The 20374-nt window shown below is 35.8% G+C and overlaps 1 protein-coding gene across 1 annotated transcript in view; it reads right to left on the bottom strand.

Moving 5' to 3' along the window:
* Positions 1-1603: 1603 nt before the first annotated feature.
* Positions 1604-20374, bottom strand: part of LOC306847528 (putative phospholipid-transporting ATPase IIB) — a 56358-nt gene continuing 37587 nt past the window's right edge. The window contains exons 18-29 of the mRNA XM_079381497.1: positions 17350-17433; positions 14287-14457; positions 14103-14201; positions 13933-14022; positions 13698-13842; positions 13451-13515; positions 12144-12299; positions 9169-9233; positions 8941-9049; positions 7884-7941; positions 4966-5169; positions 1604-3690 (exon numbers count right to left, since the gene is read on the bottom strand). Of these exons, the coding sequence (XP_079237623.1) occupies positions 3554-3690; positions 4966-5169; positions 7884-7941; positions 8941-9049; positions 9169-9233; positions 12144-12299; positions 13451-13515; positions 13698-13842; positions 13933-14022; positions 14103-14201; positions 14287-14457; positions 17350-17433 (1383 nt within the window). The 3' untranslated portion in view covers positions 1604-3553. The remainder of the gene's footprint in view (positions 3691-4965; positions 5170-7883; positions 7942-8940; positions 9050-9168; positions 9234-12143; positions 12300-13450; positions 13516-13697; positions 13843-13932; positions 14023-14102; positions 14202-14286; positions 14458-17349; positions 17434-20374) is intronic.

Genomic DNA, 20374 nt, shown 5'->3' with positions numbered 1-20374 from the left:
AAAATATTAAGCAGAACAACTGTTTTCAACATTTATAATAATAAGAAATGTTTCTTGAGCAGCACATCAGCATATTACAATGATTTCTGAAGGATCATGTGACACTAAAGGCTGGAATAATGACTGCTGAAAGTCAGTTTTGCCATTACAGGAACTACATTAAATTACATAAAAAATGTGTGAGTGTGTGTAACTTACACATTACAATTTCTACCTGTATATAACTTATTTCCTTTGTGCATCACTGCCATCTTACTATAAAGCAAGAGCATGGATGCATATGAATTAATAGAGATCTGCTTGCTAAAATTAGTCTTTCCTTATGGTAGTACCTCTAATATCAAGGCCTGATGTCCAATTTAGCACATCCTCTGCGGCGGTAGAAAAACCATGACATTAAATGGGATGGCTGATGGCATAACACAGCTCTGTGCATTGTACTATTTGCCAAGTTCAAGGGTCTATAAAAAATGGTATTGTAAAAAAAGTGTTAAAAATTAATTTCTTTAGGGCAGTATGTCATGTTTCAAGACCTTAGGTCTCTTTAATGCATACTCTGCAGCGGCCAAGAAACCACACCACAAAATGGGCTGATGGCACAATAGGTGGCTCAGTGTGCATTGTCCTATATGCTAAGTTTAATGGTTTCTTGTGCACACATAAAAGTCTATATATTTTTAAAGGTCCTTGTTGAGGCTATGTTATACAGACGGTGCCAAGAATATCGAGAAGAAACCCAAAACATTTTGCATAATGAAAAAGTACACTATGAATTAATTCAGTCGAGTTTTTCAATAAAGATATGCATTGCTTTAACTAGAGTCACAACTCTGAAAGCCTAATGTTGAACTGCAATCTTTCCAGTACATGTAGTTTCCATGTGGGCCCAACGTGTTTTCTGTGACGTAAATACTGTGTAAATGCCGCCCTCTAGTGGTTAGAAGCAAAGCATACAAATAATTGTGAAGACAAGGTTATACTCACCCAAACTGCGCCCTCTCATGGTTGTTTGTCATAGCTTCTCATGTCCTTTCAACATGAAATGGCACTTTCCATGATTGGGGTAAAAGGGGGGCCTGAAACTTTAAAATAGTAAGCAAATTTTATTTTCAACAAAGGGTCAGTGTTTTAAGAACTTATTTTTTTGTACTCACCTTTAACTCCCTTGTTATTCAAATTCTAATATGAAGCATTTTTTTTTGTTTACAACCATCTATTGAGCATTGTTTTAATTAAATGATAAAATACGTACATAAATACATTAACAAATAATCAAGTTACAAATTAATTTACCATTAATTGTTAACTTTCTAGGGGCTTGCAAGCTTGTAACCAATGCTGGTTTAGTTATAAATTAAAGAATAAAACCGTTCAACCATTCTTACAGTATCTTCAGAAAAAGAGTTGAATTGTTGGGCTTAATAAAATCAAATGAACACTTGACAAACCAATTAGATACTATAGTTTTATTTTGCATATCAAAAATGCATTTGTACCTTTACTGGTTTAACATCAATATACTTAAAAGTGATACGAAATATGCAGACATGATATATTAGCAAATCACTAAAATCATTCAGACTTAAAGGAGGCACCCACCAGACCATTTGGAAACATATTGCTCTTTATTCAGACATCAATATCATTAAAATGTTCAATTATACTGCTGAAACCACCGTGCTGATGACATTGAGAAAATACGCTAACAGAAGCAGCGGCTGCAGTCGCAGTAACAACACAAAAACATCACATTTTATAGTCATGTATCAGTCAATAGAAAAATGCCGGAGAAACAAAAGCAAAATACTCAAACAAATAATAAGTAAGCTATTGTTGTTAGGTCTGTCACAGGGTTAATTAATGGTTTATATATACAGCAGAAGAAATCAGATAGTGGTTTTCCTGAGTACAGTACAACTCAATGTCTTAAAAGCAGAAAGGAAATCCACCAGAAAGGAACAGCGTAGGGCACATGTGTACTTGGCATTGTCTCATTCAGTATTGTAAACACACACTCAATATAGAAAATAAAGTGAATGATAAAACTCATTCCTCATTCCAGCTGACTTGGTCTATAAAGATAAGGCAGGATGATCTTACACATTATTGAGCCAACTTTACACCGTCAGCACAATCAAGGGACAAAACTAGTGCAGTATTTCCTGTGAATGTCCTAAAAAAAATGGTAAAACTCCAACATAAATGGCTGATTGCGAGGTGTCATTGTCTATAAAAACATAACTGCTGATGAGCGAGTGCCATAGGTTGCTTTAAGAAAAGCAAACATGAGCATGTATAACTAAGCAGCTAGAACATCCAAATACTTTGTTTGCGGTTTTTTACGATCTTAAAAAAGTCATTCATTTGTAACACCAATCCAACAACAAAAAACCTACATTCATGTCTTGTTTCGATGGTGTCAAAATAATAATAAAAGTCAATCAAGTCATGCAATCAATCAAGTTTGATTTGTCAAATATCAAGTCATATACAATGTCATTTAGAATGTCAGGTTGAGAGGACCGTTGTTCCCAGAACAAATAGTTCCTGCTGTAATAACACAAGCTGTGCTCTGGTTTACATTTACACAGTTTTGCAGCAGGATCGTATGTCAGGAGCAGCCACAGCACAACAGGCAACCAGAGCTGTCCGAACACAACTCATGCAATCAGAACACTCCAATCACAACCACTTATTAATAAAGTTAATAATACAGAATGTGCCAGAAGGGAAAGTGCTGATGGGTGTGATAATACTAATGATGAAAGGTTAATTATAGTTGAAACTTTATCATGAAATTGTTAACATCATTACATACCACCAATAAAAAAAACAAACTATAAAAAGCTATCATATATCCAATAAAAAACACGTAATGCTGATTTTTCCTTCATGTACATTTACGGTAAGTAAAAAGTGACAGGATTGGTCCCGTCATTCCAGTGTGGGTGCCTAAACACCCTTTGGTTTCTTTTTATTTCTATCTTGATCTTTTTTGTGCTTTAGCCTCTTCAAGTACTCAATACTACTCACCATTTTGTCCTACAACTGTCCCACTATCTTTAAGTGCAGAAACATGATGAGCACAGAAATATTAGTTTATAATGGCAAAGTCCATATATATATATATACGCACAAATCACTGAAAAAGCATTCATGAAGCACACATAAACAGCATCATAAAGCACTTCTAGGCATTTGTAGCTGGGATGGTTTTATTCAAAAATGAATGTTTGGTCATTAATTACTCACTTTGTGTCATTCCATAGAATCCATACATATAGGATTTTCCTTCCAGATAAAACACAAAAGCAGATGTTAAGATGAGCAGCATGAACATTCTGCTTAACTTCTCCTTTTGTGTTTCCCAAAAAAGACTGTAAGCCATAAAGGTTTAGAACAAAATGAAGTTAGCTTGTTCATTTTTTTGGTGAACCAACATCCAGCATTTAAAAAAAGGATTAGATGAGTTTCAAAGTGTTTGATGTAGCAGTCACGTGTGCTTATCAATGCATCAGCATGCCTTTTGACACCATGTGACCATATGGAAAGTTTAGGAGGAGAGTTTGGAATAACTTGGCGGGGAGAATTTCCGCTTCAGATATTTGATGATGTAGAGCGGCAAACAGCTGACCAGCGTGATGACGCACACCTTCCACAAGAACACCCGTGTGGTGATAAACGAAAGATCTGAAGACAAACAAAACAGATGAAGAAAATGAATCAGAGTTAAAGTGTTTATATCACATCAAGGCACCTTTTTCACACGTTATGAAAAAGAAGTCTCAGGCTGCAGATGAAGTGGATGGGATGCACTTCACCGATGGAATGTTCTGAAAAATGAGTGATCACAGGGTTAGGGCACATTTGAATGGCTCCTTCTCATCCAGGGGCCCACACCACACCAGACTGAAACCCGAGGGAGGAGAACGGACATGTTTGTGGCGACAGGAAATGATAGTTGGTGAAACAACAGAGAGAACACAGGGAAAGACAAACCTACCCAGGAAAGCTCCTAAGGTCACGCGACCTATGCCTGAGGCACAGTCACAAAACAGAGATGGAGAGAAAGAAGAAGAAAGAGCTTAAAAGTTGTAGTTATTGTACATCAGTCTAAACTAAATATATATGCGTGTATGGTTTGAACACTGAAACCAGAGCCTACAGGACATCTGCTACAGAGAACATTTTCATTTTGGCCTTTTGTTTAAGCTTAAGGGGAAACAGTCTAGAGAGAGAGATTGAGAGAGAGAGAGAGAGAAAAATCAAATAATTCTAGAATTCATTTATTATATAGCCAGACAAACAGGCAGATAAAACAGATAGATAGATAGATAGATAGATAGATAGATAGATAGATAGATAGATAGATAGATAGATAGATAGATAGATAGATAGATAGATAGATAGATGGATAGATGGATAGATGGATAGATGGATAGACGGACAGACGGACAGACAGACAGATAGATAAAAATCAAATAATAATATAATTTATTTATTATATAGTTAACAGATAAAAACGACAGTGATGGAAGAATATAACCGTAGAATGATAGACAGAAAGAACAATGGATATAATGCTAGACAGAACAATAGATAGAGCGATAGAACAATAGATAGAATGATAGATAGATAAAACATTTATATATTTTTGATTAGTTTACATTTATTATAAATATTTATTATTTACTTATTTAATATATTACAAATTAAACCAAAAAAGTGTCAAATTTAAGAATAGATTAAAAAATTAATAAACTAAAAATTTATATTAAAAATAATAAACAAATGAATGAATGAATAAATGAGTAGGTAGAAAGGTAGGTAAATAATATTCAAAAAAGTATATACAACTACAAAAATGTATTAATATATAAATAAATAAAACAGAATTAAATTACATTAAAAATAAAATAAAAATGTAAAATAAAATAAGAATATCCAAAAAATTCCAGTTCTTACCAAAGTATTCGTTCAGAAAGGCGAGGGAAGCGAGGTAGCAGCCAAGACTGATAAGTTCAGCTACGACCATGAGCCAGTGCCAGGTGCGGATCGTCAGCGCCACCATCAGCAGCTCTGTCAGGATCAGAGCAGTGAAGGAGATCGCCACCACATGCACAAACTCCTGATCGAACAGCACTAGGGCCCCGTACATCAGGATGCCCCCTGGTGGACAAACAGTGGAAATGTTTCAGATGAACCAACAAGGACTGAGATAAAGCTGTCAGTTTAGTGCTATAATGAGTATAAACACATGTGCATGAGACATAGTAGCTAACAAATTAAACAGGGGAACAACTAACGATACAAAAAACCCAGATCCGCTTGGGTCATTAAACTGCAAGACCTGACAAATCCATAAGGTTTACTGATGTCTGTCTAGAACGAGTTTCTTCAGTGATTTCTTGACCCTCGCTCACAGTCTGATACCCATTCACACATGAGCGCGATGAGCTCTGACCTCTGTTTGCGAGGCTACACGCTCACTCGGCTCCTCAGCCTACTGTAACCGTCTCTGCTTTCATTTTAATCATAAACGCCAGCGCAATCCAGCCTAATGGCCTCTAACTGATCACATAATTGCCTCTCTTCATAGAGCGAACATTCCTCGGGGTTACTCTCTGGACTAAATGAAATCTTTGCTCATATTTCCCTGTTGTTCTTGTCTCTCTGTATTAAGGTTTAATTAAAAAGCAGGAGCTGTCAGACGGGGACACTGATCTCTCTTGCTCGCTCCGCGGATCGATTTACAGTGCGGATAAGGCAGCCGTGTGCGCGTGAGAGCTGGCGATGGTCCGAAAATCACATTCATGAAAAGAGCTCCACTGAATTCACGGGAGACAAGTTACATTCCGCTTCAATGTTTACTTCTTTGATGAAACATTCACAGTTTATTTGTAGAGAACGTCTTTTTATGGTTAGTTTATAGTTGTCATGTTATCTCAGATTGGATCGGGTTTTTTTCACATTTACATTTCTCTTACGCTTGTTCAGTAAATTTTGACTTTGGACAATCCCTCAGGATCTACCGAGGCACAATGGTGGTAACTCGTGCATCACTCTTCCAGAGGTTCCAACTTAATTCTAAAAGATGTGTGTAAGCCTTTTTAAAAAATATTTTCTGCAGCATTACACCAGCATAATATACAGAGAAAACTACTAAATCTGTTTTTGCTATAAAAAGAGACCCTGCTGGCTGGCTGCTTAAAAATAAATATTATTTTTGCCATTCACTTTGAAAAATATAGTGTTACAATTGAAAAAGACATTTTCCTTTTTTATATATAATTTAAAATATACTTTATTCCTGTGATGGCAAAGCCAAATTTTCAGCAGCATTTACTCCAGTCTTCAGTGTCACATGATCATTCAGAAATAATTTTTAATATGCTGATTTGGTGCTCAAGAAGGATTTCTTATTATTATAAATGCTGAGAACGGTTGTGCTGCTTAATATTTTTGTGGGATACATATTACCTAAATCACATTTTTTGTTCCATTGATAAATATGATTTAGCATTTTTTCCATTGATTTTCCATTCAGTTTCCAACTGAAACAGAAATTAAAATTGACTGTTACTTTTGATCATTTTCATGCATATGTGCTGAATAGAAGCATACATTTCTTAATAATAATAATAATAATAATTGGGGGACAACTGAATGCTTCTGCACTACAAATAGATTGGGATCTGGATTGGTGACAACTGAAAATAGGTCAAGAATTTTTTTTAAATAAGAAACGAATGAATACATTGTCTGTTATTACAAAAAAACCGGGTATTGTCAACTACCTCAAGAAAAACATCAAATACAAGAAGAAATCCTGCTTATTAAGATGACCTGCTTCTTTATTAAACAAATTGTATAAAATGATGTTTAAATATATCTATAAACAAGTAAAAATATTAACATAAGGACCCTGTATCAAAGGAACACTGTGAGAAAAATGATCACAACATATTGATATATAATTGTATCGGCACAAACCTATATTATTGTAATCATAACTGAGTATTTAATTCCCTAACAAACATATTTTGTTTTTAAACCTCCCTTAAACTTAAAAAGTTCTGTGGCTCTATCACTGTAAAAAATGATCATGATTTTAACGGTAAAAAACTGTGAAAATGCTACGGTAAAAACCTGTTACATGTTTAACGGAAAGTTCCTGTAAAATTTACAGGGAAAAACCGTAAACTGACGTTCCCAGAATTTCCTGCTTTCCATTTCAAATTCTGTTTGAATTTGACGTTTTTTCTTTGAAATAACTATGTTTCTTCTTAGTTTTTTCTTATCAGTTATGTTTATTAGGGTTGTATGTTACATCTAATGTTGTTAAATTAATGTTTATAGCATATTTCAGTTTAATGAGTCTCACCATGATGGTGTTTAGTGCTTGTGTGAATCACACTGTGCACCTTCTGTATATGCTATTGTTTAAAAGTTGCTTGTGATGGGCTTTGGCTCATCATGTGACTTTCTCATCATCACCTGCATTTGGTGGTTATCAGTGTATTTCAAAGGAACAAAACAGATTTCAGTACTTTAATAGGTTGGTATATTATGATTATATCAGTTAAAGAAATTACGGTATTTAACTGTAAATTTAAGTTAAAACCGTAAAACCTAAAACGTTGCTACCGTATTGTTTACGGTAGAATTCTGGCAACCACAGCTGCCAGTTTTTTACCGTAAATTTTACGGAATTTTTTTTACAGTGTATGTCAGTTTTTTTGCAATGACAAAGTCACATTTTCACATTCAGTGCAGCTAGATCATGCCCAAAAAAAACGAAAAAAAGATGAGCGTAAAAGTTCTAGGTGAGTTACAGTTTACAGTCATACAAAAATATAAAACGTCACTGTTCATCCATTTACCTTGATATACACTTATCAAAACCCAAGTCAGGAAGGTCTTAAAGGACAGGGAGCGACCCTAGTGGAGGGAAAACCAAAGTCAGCATCACTGTCATGCAGCAAACATAAACTCATGCCTTCATTCCTGCAACTTATATCAAGTGTATCATGTAGATCAGGGGTGCCCAATAGGTCGATCGAAAGCAATGCTTCAGGTCAGTGGTTCAACGGGGTGGGGGTGGGGGGGTGGGGGGTGAGATAACTTAAAACTAAAATATATTCACTAATGTTAAGACTAATATGTTAAATAATGCAAAAATATATACAAATAAATAACAGCACCACCTCTCTACGTATTCTGTGATATTCGGTGTTTTGGAGCAGCTCAAGCCATTTGTCATCGCGCTGTGTGAAATACAGACTGAACGGCAGCTCAAAACTGCTGTATGAGCATATGATACGCAAACTACAGCTCTTGTCCGTTATTATTATTGATGTGCAAACGAACCGTGTATGTGCGCTCTCGGCGCACTGATCACTATAACATCATATTTCTGCTTGAATAGAGCTCAGTATATTCACGTAGTTGAATACAGTGAGTGTTTTATAACGGATGCTGGAGAATGTTGGAGAATTTTGTGAGGATCAGTGGTCCTCTGTATTAAATTATATATTTTTTTAAATTACATGTAATTGAAAGGTAATAACAAATACAAAGGTTTGAGTGAATAGTAAAGTTTGGGCTTGCGGTATTGATTTGGAGAGGAGGGGGTCTTGGAGTAAAGAAGGTTGAGAATCACTGCTTTAGGTAAATGCAGGCACAGTTCTACGGAGGTACTAAGAATTGAACATTATTTTATGATTATTATTTTTTTATTAAAAATTTAATTAATGCCATATAAAGATACATTCCAACAAGCTTTTTTAATATGTATTTTATTATTTATTTATTTTTTATTTGGTAGATCTCGGTGAGTTTCTCATTTGAAAACAAAAAAGCGTGGGCAACCCTGATGTAGATACTCGAGCTGATGGATAGTTCTGATCATTACTATTAAAAGGTCTCCTATATTGTTACCTTGGTGTGGTCTTTATAGAGTTCAGGATACAGCAGCGCCATCTCAGGCTTCACATCCTGGTCTAACACCAGAGAAAAGACAGGGAACATGGTGTAGATGGTGGCGTAACTAGAAACAAATAGACATATTAGGAAATGTGACATCATGTTCAAAGGCACCTATGATGTCCAAAATTACGGTGTAGGTAGGCAGCTCACTAGGTTTTGTGTGAACCAGCCTTTACTTACCCCACCATGAGGAAACCTTGGTACAGAGGAACAGAGGCGAAGTAGAAAATAGAGGAAAACACAGCCTGAGAGGAAAGACACAAAGTCAAATCAAGATGTTAGCACTTCAAATCAAGGCTGCGCAACAGCAACACAAGTGTGTTGCTCTTTGTGTTGAGAGAAAACCGATTTTACACCACAGAAATGGAAATATACAGTTGAGGTCAAAAGTTTACATCTCCCTTTCAGAATCTACAAAATGTTAATTATTTTACCAAAATAAGAGGGATCATACAAAATGCATGTTATTTTTTAATTTAGTACTGACCTGAATAAGCCATTTCAGATAAAAGATGATTACATATAGTCCACAAGAGAAAATAATTGTTGAATTTATAAAAATGACCCTGTTCAAAAGTTTACATCCCCTTGATTCTTAAAGGGGTCCTATTATGCTTTTTCACTTTTTGAATTTTAGTCAGTGTTTAGTGTGTATGTTTGGGCATAAAATGATCTACAAAGTTACAAATCTCAAAGTCCACTCTAAAGGGAGATATTTTGTTTAAAAAAAAATCCCTTTTCAAGAACTACAACAAACGTCTCGTTTGTGCGGTGCCCGGGAGGGCCTGTCTTTGGTTCACTTAGTTTTGTCGAGGCCACGAGATATTAAGATGTGGGAGCATCATATTAACTCGTGGGAACGTGATATTATGTCGTGGCCACGAGTTTAATGTGTAAACAAACCTATGTGACCATAGCAACCCGGGATTATCAGAGATGGATAAAACATTTTTATTAACATTGAACATTTAATTTAATATTTGTATATTATTATTATTAGGTTATATTAACTTGTTAGGGCTATATTTTATATTCATTTCATATAAATATAATCTTTTATTATTTCCCCTTTCAATTCAAATACTGTAAACGCCTGACAATTATGCCAATACTTTATGATTGTAGGCTATTTATGCCCGTGCATGATGATAAATGAGCGTGTGAATGATTCATTCCTCAACTAAACACTATTGGCAGTAGGCTATAATATTAATAATTATTAATTCACAGAAAATAAAAGAAATATGTTAAATTCAACCTTTAAACTGCATTTCCAATAGGCTATAAATTCCAGTCAGCATAATCAAAGCTTTATGTCCAGCATTTACAGGCTTACAAAACTGGCCAGAACGTTGTAAAGAGATCGAAATGAAGGGGAAAGAATATAAAAATATAATAATAGGCTAATAATAATAATATACAAATATTACGGAAAAAGACAATCAGTTAATGGACACACACAGCTAAACTGTGGGATGGATACAATTTTTTTCTTGTAGGTCTATTTTATTTTATGTACTTTATGTAACATTTAACCTATTTGTGATAAACTTAATTCAAATGCTGGTTACATCGCGTGCTATTGCCTACAGTCCAGTAGCCTATGGTCAATATAATAATTTAATTACGTAATAATAAATATAAAAATAATTAATATAATAATTTCTTAATTAAAAAAAATATATATTAATGAATCCCTGATAATCCCGGGTTGCTATGGTCACGTAGGTTTGTTTACACAAACACGTGACCACGAGAAAAATGTGTTGTTCCCTCAATATAAGAACGACAAAACTAAGTGAACCAAAGATGACCCCTCCCGGGCACCGTACGTTTGGACTACAAAGTTGTTTTCCTGTATTTGTGTCATCACAAATTGTAAATCCCGCCTACAAAATTCTAATGGTTGGCGGGTGGGGAGAACGCTTGGTTGAGCGCTGCACGTTTCAAAATCGAAACCCAGTGCGGGTGTTTTTATATCACTGTACTTCTGATGGAAACCAACTGTTTTCAGAAAATTTTGGATGTCATTTTCATTTCATCTTGCATATAATGTCTGATAAAGCAGCGTTTGTGAGAGGAGCTCTGTTTTGTGTACAGCGTTACCGGGGAAACCTCGAGCTCTCCCGCTCCAACAGCGCCTCCTGCTGGCAGAGAATTAATTCGCATATATATGCCACCATATATATGTGGGACTGTGGTATAAATAAATTCAACTGTATAACAGTTTCAGTGCAATTCATGTTAGAATTAAAGAACAATAAACATAATACATATTACCATTGCACTTATCTGTACATAGGATGTCAACAACAGCTTAAAAATAACTCCATTGACTATCTAAAACGTGATTTAGACAAAAAAAACAACAACAATAGCATTACCACTTTAATATGTCTTGCAATATCTGTGCGTGCAAAGGTTCTGCGTGATCCTCTTGTTCAATTTTCTCGAGGTCTGATGATATAGCAATATTGACGAACTTGCTGTTCTGGCAAGGGGCGGGGCAATACTGAAACGCCATCTAAGCTGTTCGCCAATCACAACGCACTGGGACAGCTAACCAATCACAACACATTTTGTTTTTCCGAAGGCGGGCCTTCATCAAAGCCGGAACTAATCGAGCCGCTTGTGTCAGGCTGGGGAGAAAGGTATAGTAATAATGTAAATTATGTGAAAAATAATGCGATTTTCGAATCACTAAGCACGAGAGCATGTTCTAGTACACCCCCAAAACAAAATCAAGAATTTGTAAAAGAGCATAATAGGACCCCTTTAATACTGTGTTGTTACCTGAATGATCCACAGCTGGGTTTTTTTTTGTTTGTTTGTTTTTTTTGTTTAATGACAAAAAATTGTTTTTGTTTGTTCTTAAAGGTTAAACTGTCTGTTGTTCTTCAGAAAAATCCTTCAGGTCCCACAAATTCTTTGGTTTTCCAGCATTTTTGTGTATTTGAACCTTTTCCAACAATGACTATATGATTTTGAGATCCATCTTTTCACACGGAGGACAACTGGGGGACTCATATGCAACTATTACAGAAGGTTCAAATGCCCACTGATGCTCCAGAAGGAAAAAACATGCATTAAGAGCCGGGGGTGAAAACTTTTTGAATTTTAATTACATGAGGCTCTTCACACTCTGTGTATGTTACCTGCATGGTGGAGATGATCATGCCACGGTGCATGACAAACTGGCCCAGAGCTGCTGAACGTTTGTAGCTGTTGCGGCCATGTACCATCAGCAGTCTGCCAATGTGTTTGAACTGGGTTATGGAGAAATCTGCCGCCAGAGACGCCTGCTTTCCCTCCTGGAACAATAGGCAAGATGACATAATGCACTTCTATGAACTCAGCCATGCGGAGTCTACAATATTATACTGTTACCTTTTTTATTAATAAATAAAAGAAATGTTAATAAATAAACAAATAAATGTTTTCTTTGTGAAAAACTACGAATGGATAAATATCACTAAACTAAATAACAATACATCAGATGTTTTTCCCCATCAGTTCCACAAGCGTTCACTTAAGACAGAACAGATTATGTTTCCGGGAATACTTAAATACTGTGTGTATTTATCGGGATAGCGCGCGCTCTTCAGATGACAGTCAGCACGAGATGCGAGTGGAGAAAAGGTAATCCTCTCAGAAAATATATAATTAAAGATACTTTTAGATGTTTAATTACTATTTGGAGCATTGGGATAGCTAAACGAGGGCTAAACCTCAAATTCGACAAAAAAAATATAGACATTTTTCACTTTTTTTTTGCCTGTAGCTCAAAATAGCCTGTGTGCATTTACACTCATTTTGCCAGCATGGGTCCCATATAGTTCAGGTTCAGGGTGAAGTTTATTTGTATAGCGCTTTTTACGATACAAATCGTTGCAAAGCAGCTCTACAGGAAATTAAGTTTCCACAATATATTTGTATATTGCAGAACCTTAATATATTTAACTTGTGGCAAAATTTGGTAATTCTGTATGTTGTCTGAGCTTAACGTCCTTAAACTTGAATCATCTATTGTGCCCACTTTTCTTTACTTCACACTTGCCATGTTTTTGCGGTCACATAGTATCTACACTGGACGCGACAAATTTTTTGAACAGTCCAGTCGGTACGTAATAAATAGATGAGCCAGCATTGTCGGGGATTTGCCGTGCTGCGATGCATCCAGTGTAGACAGCATCTGATTATAATAAGTTCTATTGTTGTTCGTGTCTGGTGTAGACACGATGCAAGTTAATGTCACTTTCTGATGCTGCGTTTTAATTTTCATGCCTCATTATTTCAAATTAGCGCGGGCCAAACATTTGCGGGCTGCCTACTGAGGAACCCTGACCTACATATTCTGTTACTGACATTTTTTATTTATTTTTTTGCAGGGAAAATATAATTAATTAAAAATGAATTAAAAGTGACAGGAAAATACAATCTACATGAATGAAAAACACCTCACCTTCCCTTCAATACCGATACCGCAGTCTGCTGCTTGGATCATGCTGACATCATTTCCTCCATCGCCTAAGCACAGAGATAAGAAAGATGATAGCAGGAAAACATGAGAAGACACTGCGAAGACAGTCATCTTTACCGCTCTCAAAGATTCATGTGCTTGGAGAGAGTTGAGTTTAAGTGGGTTTTGTCTGAGCTATTGGATGATGGACTTAAAGCTCAACAGACTGAGAGAAGTGGAGAGGACTGACCTATGGCGCATGTTCTGTTGTCTGTATGTTGCTGTAACAATCGAACGATCTGAGCTTTCTGTGTGGGAGAGCAGCGACAGCAAACCACAGCGGGGCACTGACACGCCAGCTCCACAAATTCATGCTCGTAGTAGCGCAGACAGACCTGATGGGCCACACATAATCAGTGTGAAAAAATCAAATCTGATCATACATGATTTTGTTGAATATATGGAATGTCAAGTTTTTTTTTTACCTCTAGAGAGTCTCCTGAGATGACCAGCGCACAGTCGTGTTTCCTCCTGAAGGCATTCAGCTCCAGATGAGCCTCGCCCCTGTTGGACAACTGCCACAAAAACACCATAAAGTGTTCACACCAAATACACGTCACTTAAAAATCCAGATAACCAGTGGTTCTGATCCTACCGGTTTGAAAACGTGGATGTCTTGATTTCTAGAAACTAAGTGGGAACTTTTGGCGATACATGTAGCAGTTTCCAGCTTGTCTCCGGTCAACATCCAGATCTGAAACATAAAGAAGAACCCAAGAGTTAATATTGGCATGGTGTTTGGGTGTTCACATATTTTTGGCCACATATTGCATGTGTACCTTGATCCCTGCATTGCGGAGGAGCTCTAGTGTGGGCCGAACATCGGCCTGCAACTGATCTTCTACTCCAGTGAGACACAGAAGCTCCATCTCTCTCTCCAGACTCTCCACCACTGCCGCCACCTTCAGAGTGCGATCATGGATACTCAACTTCGCCTGATTATAACGACTCTGAACAGACAGAAATGGATAAAATGGGTGCTAAGTTATGAGGATTTTAAACTGGTGTTACTTCAGTAGCAAAAATGGTGTAGCTGTAAGTTAATTTGAATAGCAGCTTATATAAATAAGTTCAAACTGACCATTTCAATTAATCAATTCCAAACTCTGATTCTATGATTTGTTTGCAACATCAACATAATTGTTCAAAGAGGTTTCCAAGTCACATTTTTTCATACTGTATATTAAATGGTCTTGAAAATGTGCTGTAAAAAATGTTGTTTATTACAAATTACACTACTGTTCAAAGGATTAGGGTTGGCGAGATTTTTTCTTTGAAAGAAATTAATACATTTATTCAGCAAGGATGAAAAGGATTAAATTGATCAAAAGGGTCAGTAAAGGCATTCTTATATATATATATATATATATATATATATATATATATATAATTTAACTATTTCAAATAAACACTGTTCTTTTTTGGTTCTTTTTAACCAAACAAAGCATCACAGTTTCCACAAAAATATTAAGCAACTGTTTTCAATATTTCTTGAGCACCAAATCATAAATGTAATGAATAAAATCAAGATATAATGAAATAATAACTGCCGAAAATTCTGCTTTGCCATCACAGGAATACATTATATTTTAAGATTAACGTAGAATACAGCTAATATTTCACAGTAATCCTGTTTTTACTAATTTTTTTCAGCATTGGTGAGCATAAGAAACCTTTCAGAAACATTACAATTTTTTACAGCCCCCAAACTTCTGAACAGTAGTGTATAAGTATATTGGTTCTATATGTATAAAAGTGATTATATTTTAAAGTGAATATATTTTTCCTTGTGTTTACTTGAAAAAATGCGTGATAACAGGCTGTGGGATAAATACCCCTACGAACCTGACTTAAGTTTACCTAGAGCATTCTTTGGTGACACTTACAGTACAAATTTGTACTCCTTAGCATGTCTCTGGTGACACCCTGCCAAGTCAGATGACATCTTGCCCCTTTTGAACACTAACACTTGGGACTAAGATTTTTTGTGTTCCACCAACCTGCTCATTACAGGCCAAAGTATACTTGTTTTTATACGTGATGCAATTTCATCACCAGAACAATATGCGCATATTTTACACGCACCCCGATTTTTGTAAAGCCCAAAGTATACTTCATTTTTTGTACATGCACGGTAGTGTATGTGTACCAGGGCTCACAAAATTTCAAAATCCCTGGTAGCCTTTTGGGAAGGCATTCTTTAAATTTTAGAGACATCAGCTGAACTTCACCGCAGACAAATCAGCATGATTAAAAACCTCTTTTCCTTCAAATAACAAGTTTAAAGAGTAGGGGATCGTATTACGGATTTTGAGTCACGTACCGGGTCATTTCTTGGACGAGCAAAAAATGGTTCTTTATTGAACACTTATTATTAATAGAATACTTTAAGTACTTACTCGATACCATAGCAAAAACTAGTAGTATAAGTAATAGACTAAAGACAAGTGAACTGTCAGTAAAAAAATAAAAAATAAACACCTCAGTTGAAATCACGGTCTCTAGATCAGTGGCAGCAGATCTGACTGAAAGGGTTCTTTAGCTTCGGCGAAAGAGGCAGTGGCTTGAGCCAGAGTGCATATGTCGACCGCTTGCATTCGCGGACATGTTCGACTATACACATACAAAAAAGAAGTGTAATCTTTGGGCTTAACAGAAAATGAAAACTCCTTTGAATATGTAATTTAATCACGGGTGGGAGGACCTCATACAAAATACAGAGAATCCCACCAACATAAAGAGTACAGCAGTTACTCTTTTTGTTGGTGAGATTCTCTGGGAAAAATATAGAATAGGTGCATGGCAAAGTTGACATGATCTTACATAATTTTTCTCTACTATAACTGGTTCTTCATACGTACAATTCAGCAACCCAACCCCTCCCTCCCCTCTGTTACTGGTAAACCAAATTTGGATTTTGATTACTTCAGCTTGTTACTCAAGTCATGGGGTTGTTATGGTTATTATTATATACAGACAGACGTCTAGCCGCCTTGTCCAAATGTATCCGTTATTGCAACACGCTAACTTTGGCTCAAGTGTTGGGGACTTCAAATGAATTTGACATGCTTACGTGTTTTACATGCTCTTTCCTGAATAAGTCAATTATAAGTCTTGCAATGAGTAAAGTACTGGTAACATAAGTTTAAGAAATTAATTAATTAGAAATTAGAAAGAAATTAGCGACCTAATAATCTAATGCTGTTACATTGTGCTTTAATGCTACCGGTTATCTCTCATAATGTACATGCTAACCAATAATTGTATTCCTTCCATCAACATTCTAAGATGGAACGACAACATACAATAACCAATTTAATCAGATACACATATCATCTTCTGTCAACATTTGATCCAGAACCATTCTATTTTTAGAATGCACAAAAAATTCCATTATTTTCACAGATTCAAGAATTAATTTAAGCAATGGAAAATTAAAGAAACTAAAAACCACAGAGTAAATTGCATTTTATCTATAGTAGACCTTTTACAGAGTCAATTTTTAGTATCATCATCTTTTGGGTTCAAGGGTCATACTGGTCTATTATGAAATAAACAAGTTGATACTGATACAGGAAGCAATCGGTTTGGGTACAGAATGTTAAATATTTCTCTAGAGATCATTTTAAAGATCTTTTATTGCATTGTATTTATTACACAAAACAATTTAGATCTATTTGTGAACAATGGCATTTTGCTTAAAAAATAATGGTTCCTCTTTTGGAGTACAAAAATGACAACTTTACACCAAAATATTTAAAAATTGAAAATTGTCAAGGTACATAATATATTTTAAACTATATCACTACATATTAACCCATTTGTGAATTGGTATATCATACCTCAAAGTCCTGGTATTGCTCTTCAGTCAGTGATTTCTTAGCCACCACCAGTGTCCGCAGACCCTCTCTGGCCATGTTCCCACACTGAGACAACATAATACAACACACAACTACAATTACATCAACTAAAGCCATAACGTGCGTGTGTGTGAGTGTGAGTGTGTGTGGTTGTGTATTAGACTGTGAACTCAATTGGTATACAGAAAGCATGAGAACAAAGATATAAACAATGCTTTTAACACAATTGTATTTACTGGAAACATCAAGACTGTCATGCGAATAGAGATATGCAAACACACACACACACAGGAAGAATCAATCATGAAAAATATAACAGTGCCTGTGGGAATCTTTGAGCAGACTGTAAAAGATGTGGGACAGTGGTTTAATTTTGATATGAAATTCCAACAGGCGAAAGTGATGCAGTGATTACTTATTGACCTGTCCTTATAGCAGCGTCTCACATACACACACAAAGCGCACCGATGAGGATTATGACATGATGCTCCCAGTCATATGCCTTTATTGAGGTCATTCATTAATTAATAAGCCTCATCTCCGCCCCTCATCGACTGCATATTGCCAATACAATTGTAATCATCAAAGCGAGAAATGCATGTGTGATGATGGGCTGAGCAGATTGTCCTTGATCACAGAGGTTAGGACAGGCTGACCTGTTTGTTATGCTTAGTGCTACCTTACCAAATTGTTGATTCTTAATTCAACGGGGATCTGTTCATAAAGTCACTCCTACACGGGATTCAATACCAAACACATTGGAGGTACCTACTGAGGAAGTCAGTTGGAATGACAGACATACGAGAACTGTATGAGCTATGAGTCATCATATACTATGCAAATACTTGTTTATGCTATAAATTGTGTAATATGTATATACACAAGGGATGTAATGATTTGCTCTGGGTGTGGGTTCACGGTGTGTGTGTGTTCACTGCTGTGTGTGTGCACTTTGGATGGGTTAATTGTAGCGCACAAATTCTGAGTATGGGTTACCATACTTGGCCGTATGCCACGTCTAGGGATGCAACGATTATAGCTTTTGCTGGTACGATTATTGTCTGATGAATAATCACGGTTTTACGATTATGACGATTATTATGCATTTATTAATTTCCCAACATTAATAATGTATAAAATCACATGAACACTCTTTAGATGTTAAAGTGTTATTTATTGCTGGCTTTTGAAACGGAAATAACACAGTAACCAACAATACAGCACAAAATAATAATAAACAAACAACAAACAAAAGTCCATCTCTCCCATTAGAATTAAAAAAGAAAATAAAAAATGGAAATAGATCACAAAAGTATTTAATGTTTTCAGTTTGTACATTCTTTACATTTCTTTTGGACCTGGGGTAGAGAATTTGGAAACATTGTGAAAAAAAAAATCTTGTTGGTTTTTACTTATAAATAATACTACAACAGGGATAGTAAATACATTTAATGAAGTATTATTAATATACAACTAATATTAACTTTATTTATACCACAGGGGAAACTGTTACTAATGATGGAAAAAAGTTAAATATTATTGTAATCCACTGTCATCCATACGTATTCATTTTAATAATCTTTATAATAATTCATATGATTTTACATGTAGCCTGAGAAAATCATGTCTATTGTTTTGGTTTGTGAGATCGGAGATTCATTCAGGAGGACACAAACGTCTTGAGAACGCTGCCCGTGACTTTTATTAATTAAATAAATTAAATAGCCTACTGGAGAGACACAGACACAGGTAGGCTAATACACACAGGCAACTGTCACTTCGCTCTCCTTCTCTCTTGAATAATTAAATCAAGTAGCTAAATATTATAATTAATTCATTAAAATAAATGTGATCTTACCGCACTATTTAATCTCTTTCTGATCTGAAGCGGGCAGAATGCTGAGCTAACGAGCCGTAGCTTCGCGTCAGGTGGTTCTTGCCTTTATGTCAGGGCCGGCCCAAGCCTTTATGGGGCCCTAAGCAGAATTTTATTTGGGGGCCCCTCGGTGCCGCCGATATGACTGTTTATTGTCAAAGCTTGATTATTCACACACTATAAATCTAACACACCCATTATCAGTTTTGTTTGTTGTAGCTGTGTTGCTTACATCATACCATTGTCTGCCTGCATGTTTTTACTTTTCTGTGGTTTTGAATAACAGTTGCAACAGTTGCAAACTTACAACAGTGGTCAGGCGTTCGTGACGTCACGAACGCGCATCACAGAACAGAGCAAGGCGAGCATTTGTGCTTCTAAAACTTAAACTTTTTTATTTATTTTTTGAATGACCGATCGTTTCGCTAGATAAGACCCTTATTCATCGTCTGGTATCGTTTAAAGCCCTTTGAAGCTGCACTGAAACTGTCATTTGGACCTTGAACCGTTTGGGTCCCATTGAAGTCCATTATATGGAGAAATGTTTTCATCAAAAACCTTAATTTCTTTTCGACTGAAGAAAGAAAGACATGGACATCTTGGATGACATGGGGGTGAGTAAATTATCAGCAAAAGTTTTTTTTAAAGTGAACTAATCCTTTAAGCCTTGTCTGTGAAACAAGAAACCGGGGGTTAAAGTATTAAGTGGCATAATTAATGTGCTGAAAAGTAGCTAAATAAACCAGCAGACAATGGATTTACAGAACAGAATGTTATTTTAACAACATAAATATTAATCGAAGTTGTACTTTTATTACAAGTCATACTTTTTATAATAAATATTAAACACAACAGTGAGCATCTATATAAAACAACAACTCTTAATTTATCTAGCTAATTGAGGCATAATGATATTGGAATATAATAGCAAAGACGCAAAATGTAGGCTGAGGAGAAGCTTATTTTTATTACAAAAATATATACCCAGGAAAGTTATGGCAATTTTTACTGATCTGACCAGGGGTGCATTTCCAAAAAGCAACTATGGTCGCAAGTTCTGTCGTTACAAATAGAGTTCAGTGGAAATAAGGACCATAGTTAGCTAACAATGGTTTTGAGAAACGCACCTCT

Source organism: Barbus barbus, assembly GCF_936440315.1.
Source record: "Barbus barbus genome assembly, chromosome: 27".
Lineage (NCBI taxonomy): Eukaryota > Metazoa > Chordata > Actinopteri > Cypriniformes > Cyprinidae > Barbus > Barbus barbus.
Note: the sequence above shows the minus strand (reverse complement) of the source record. Positions and strands in the feature narration are given on the sequence as shown.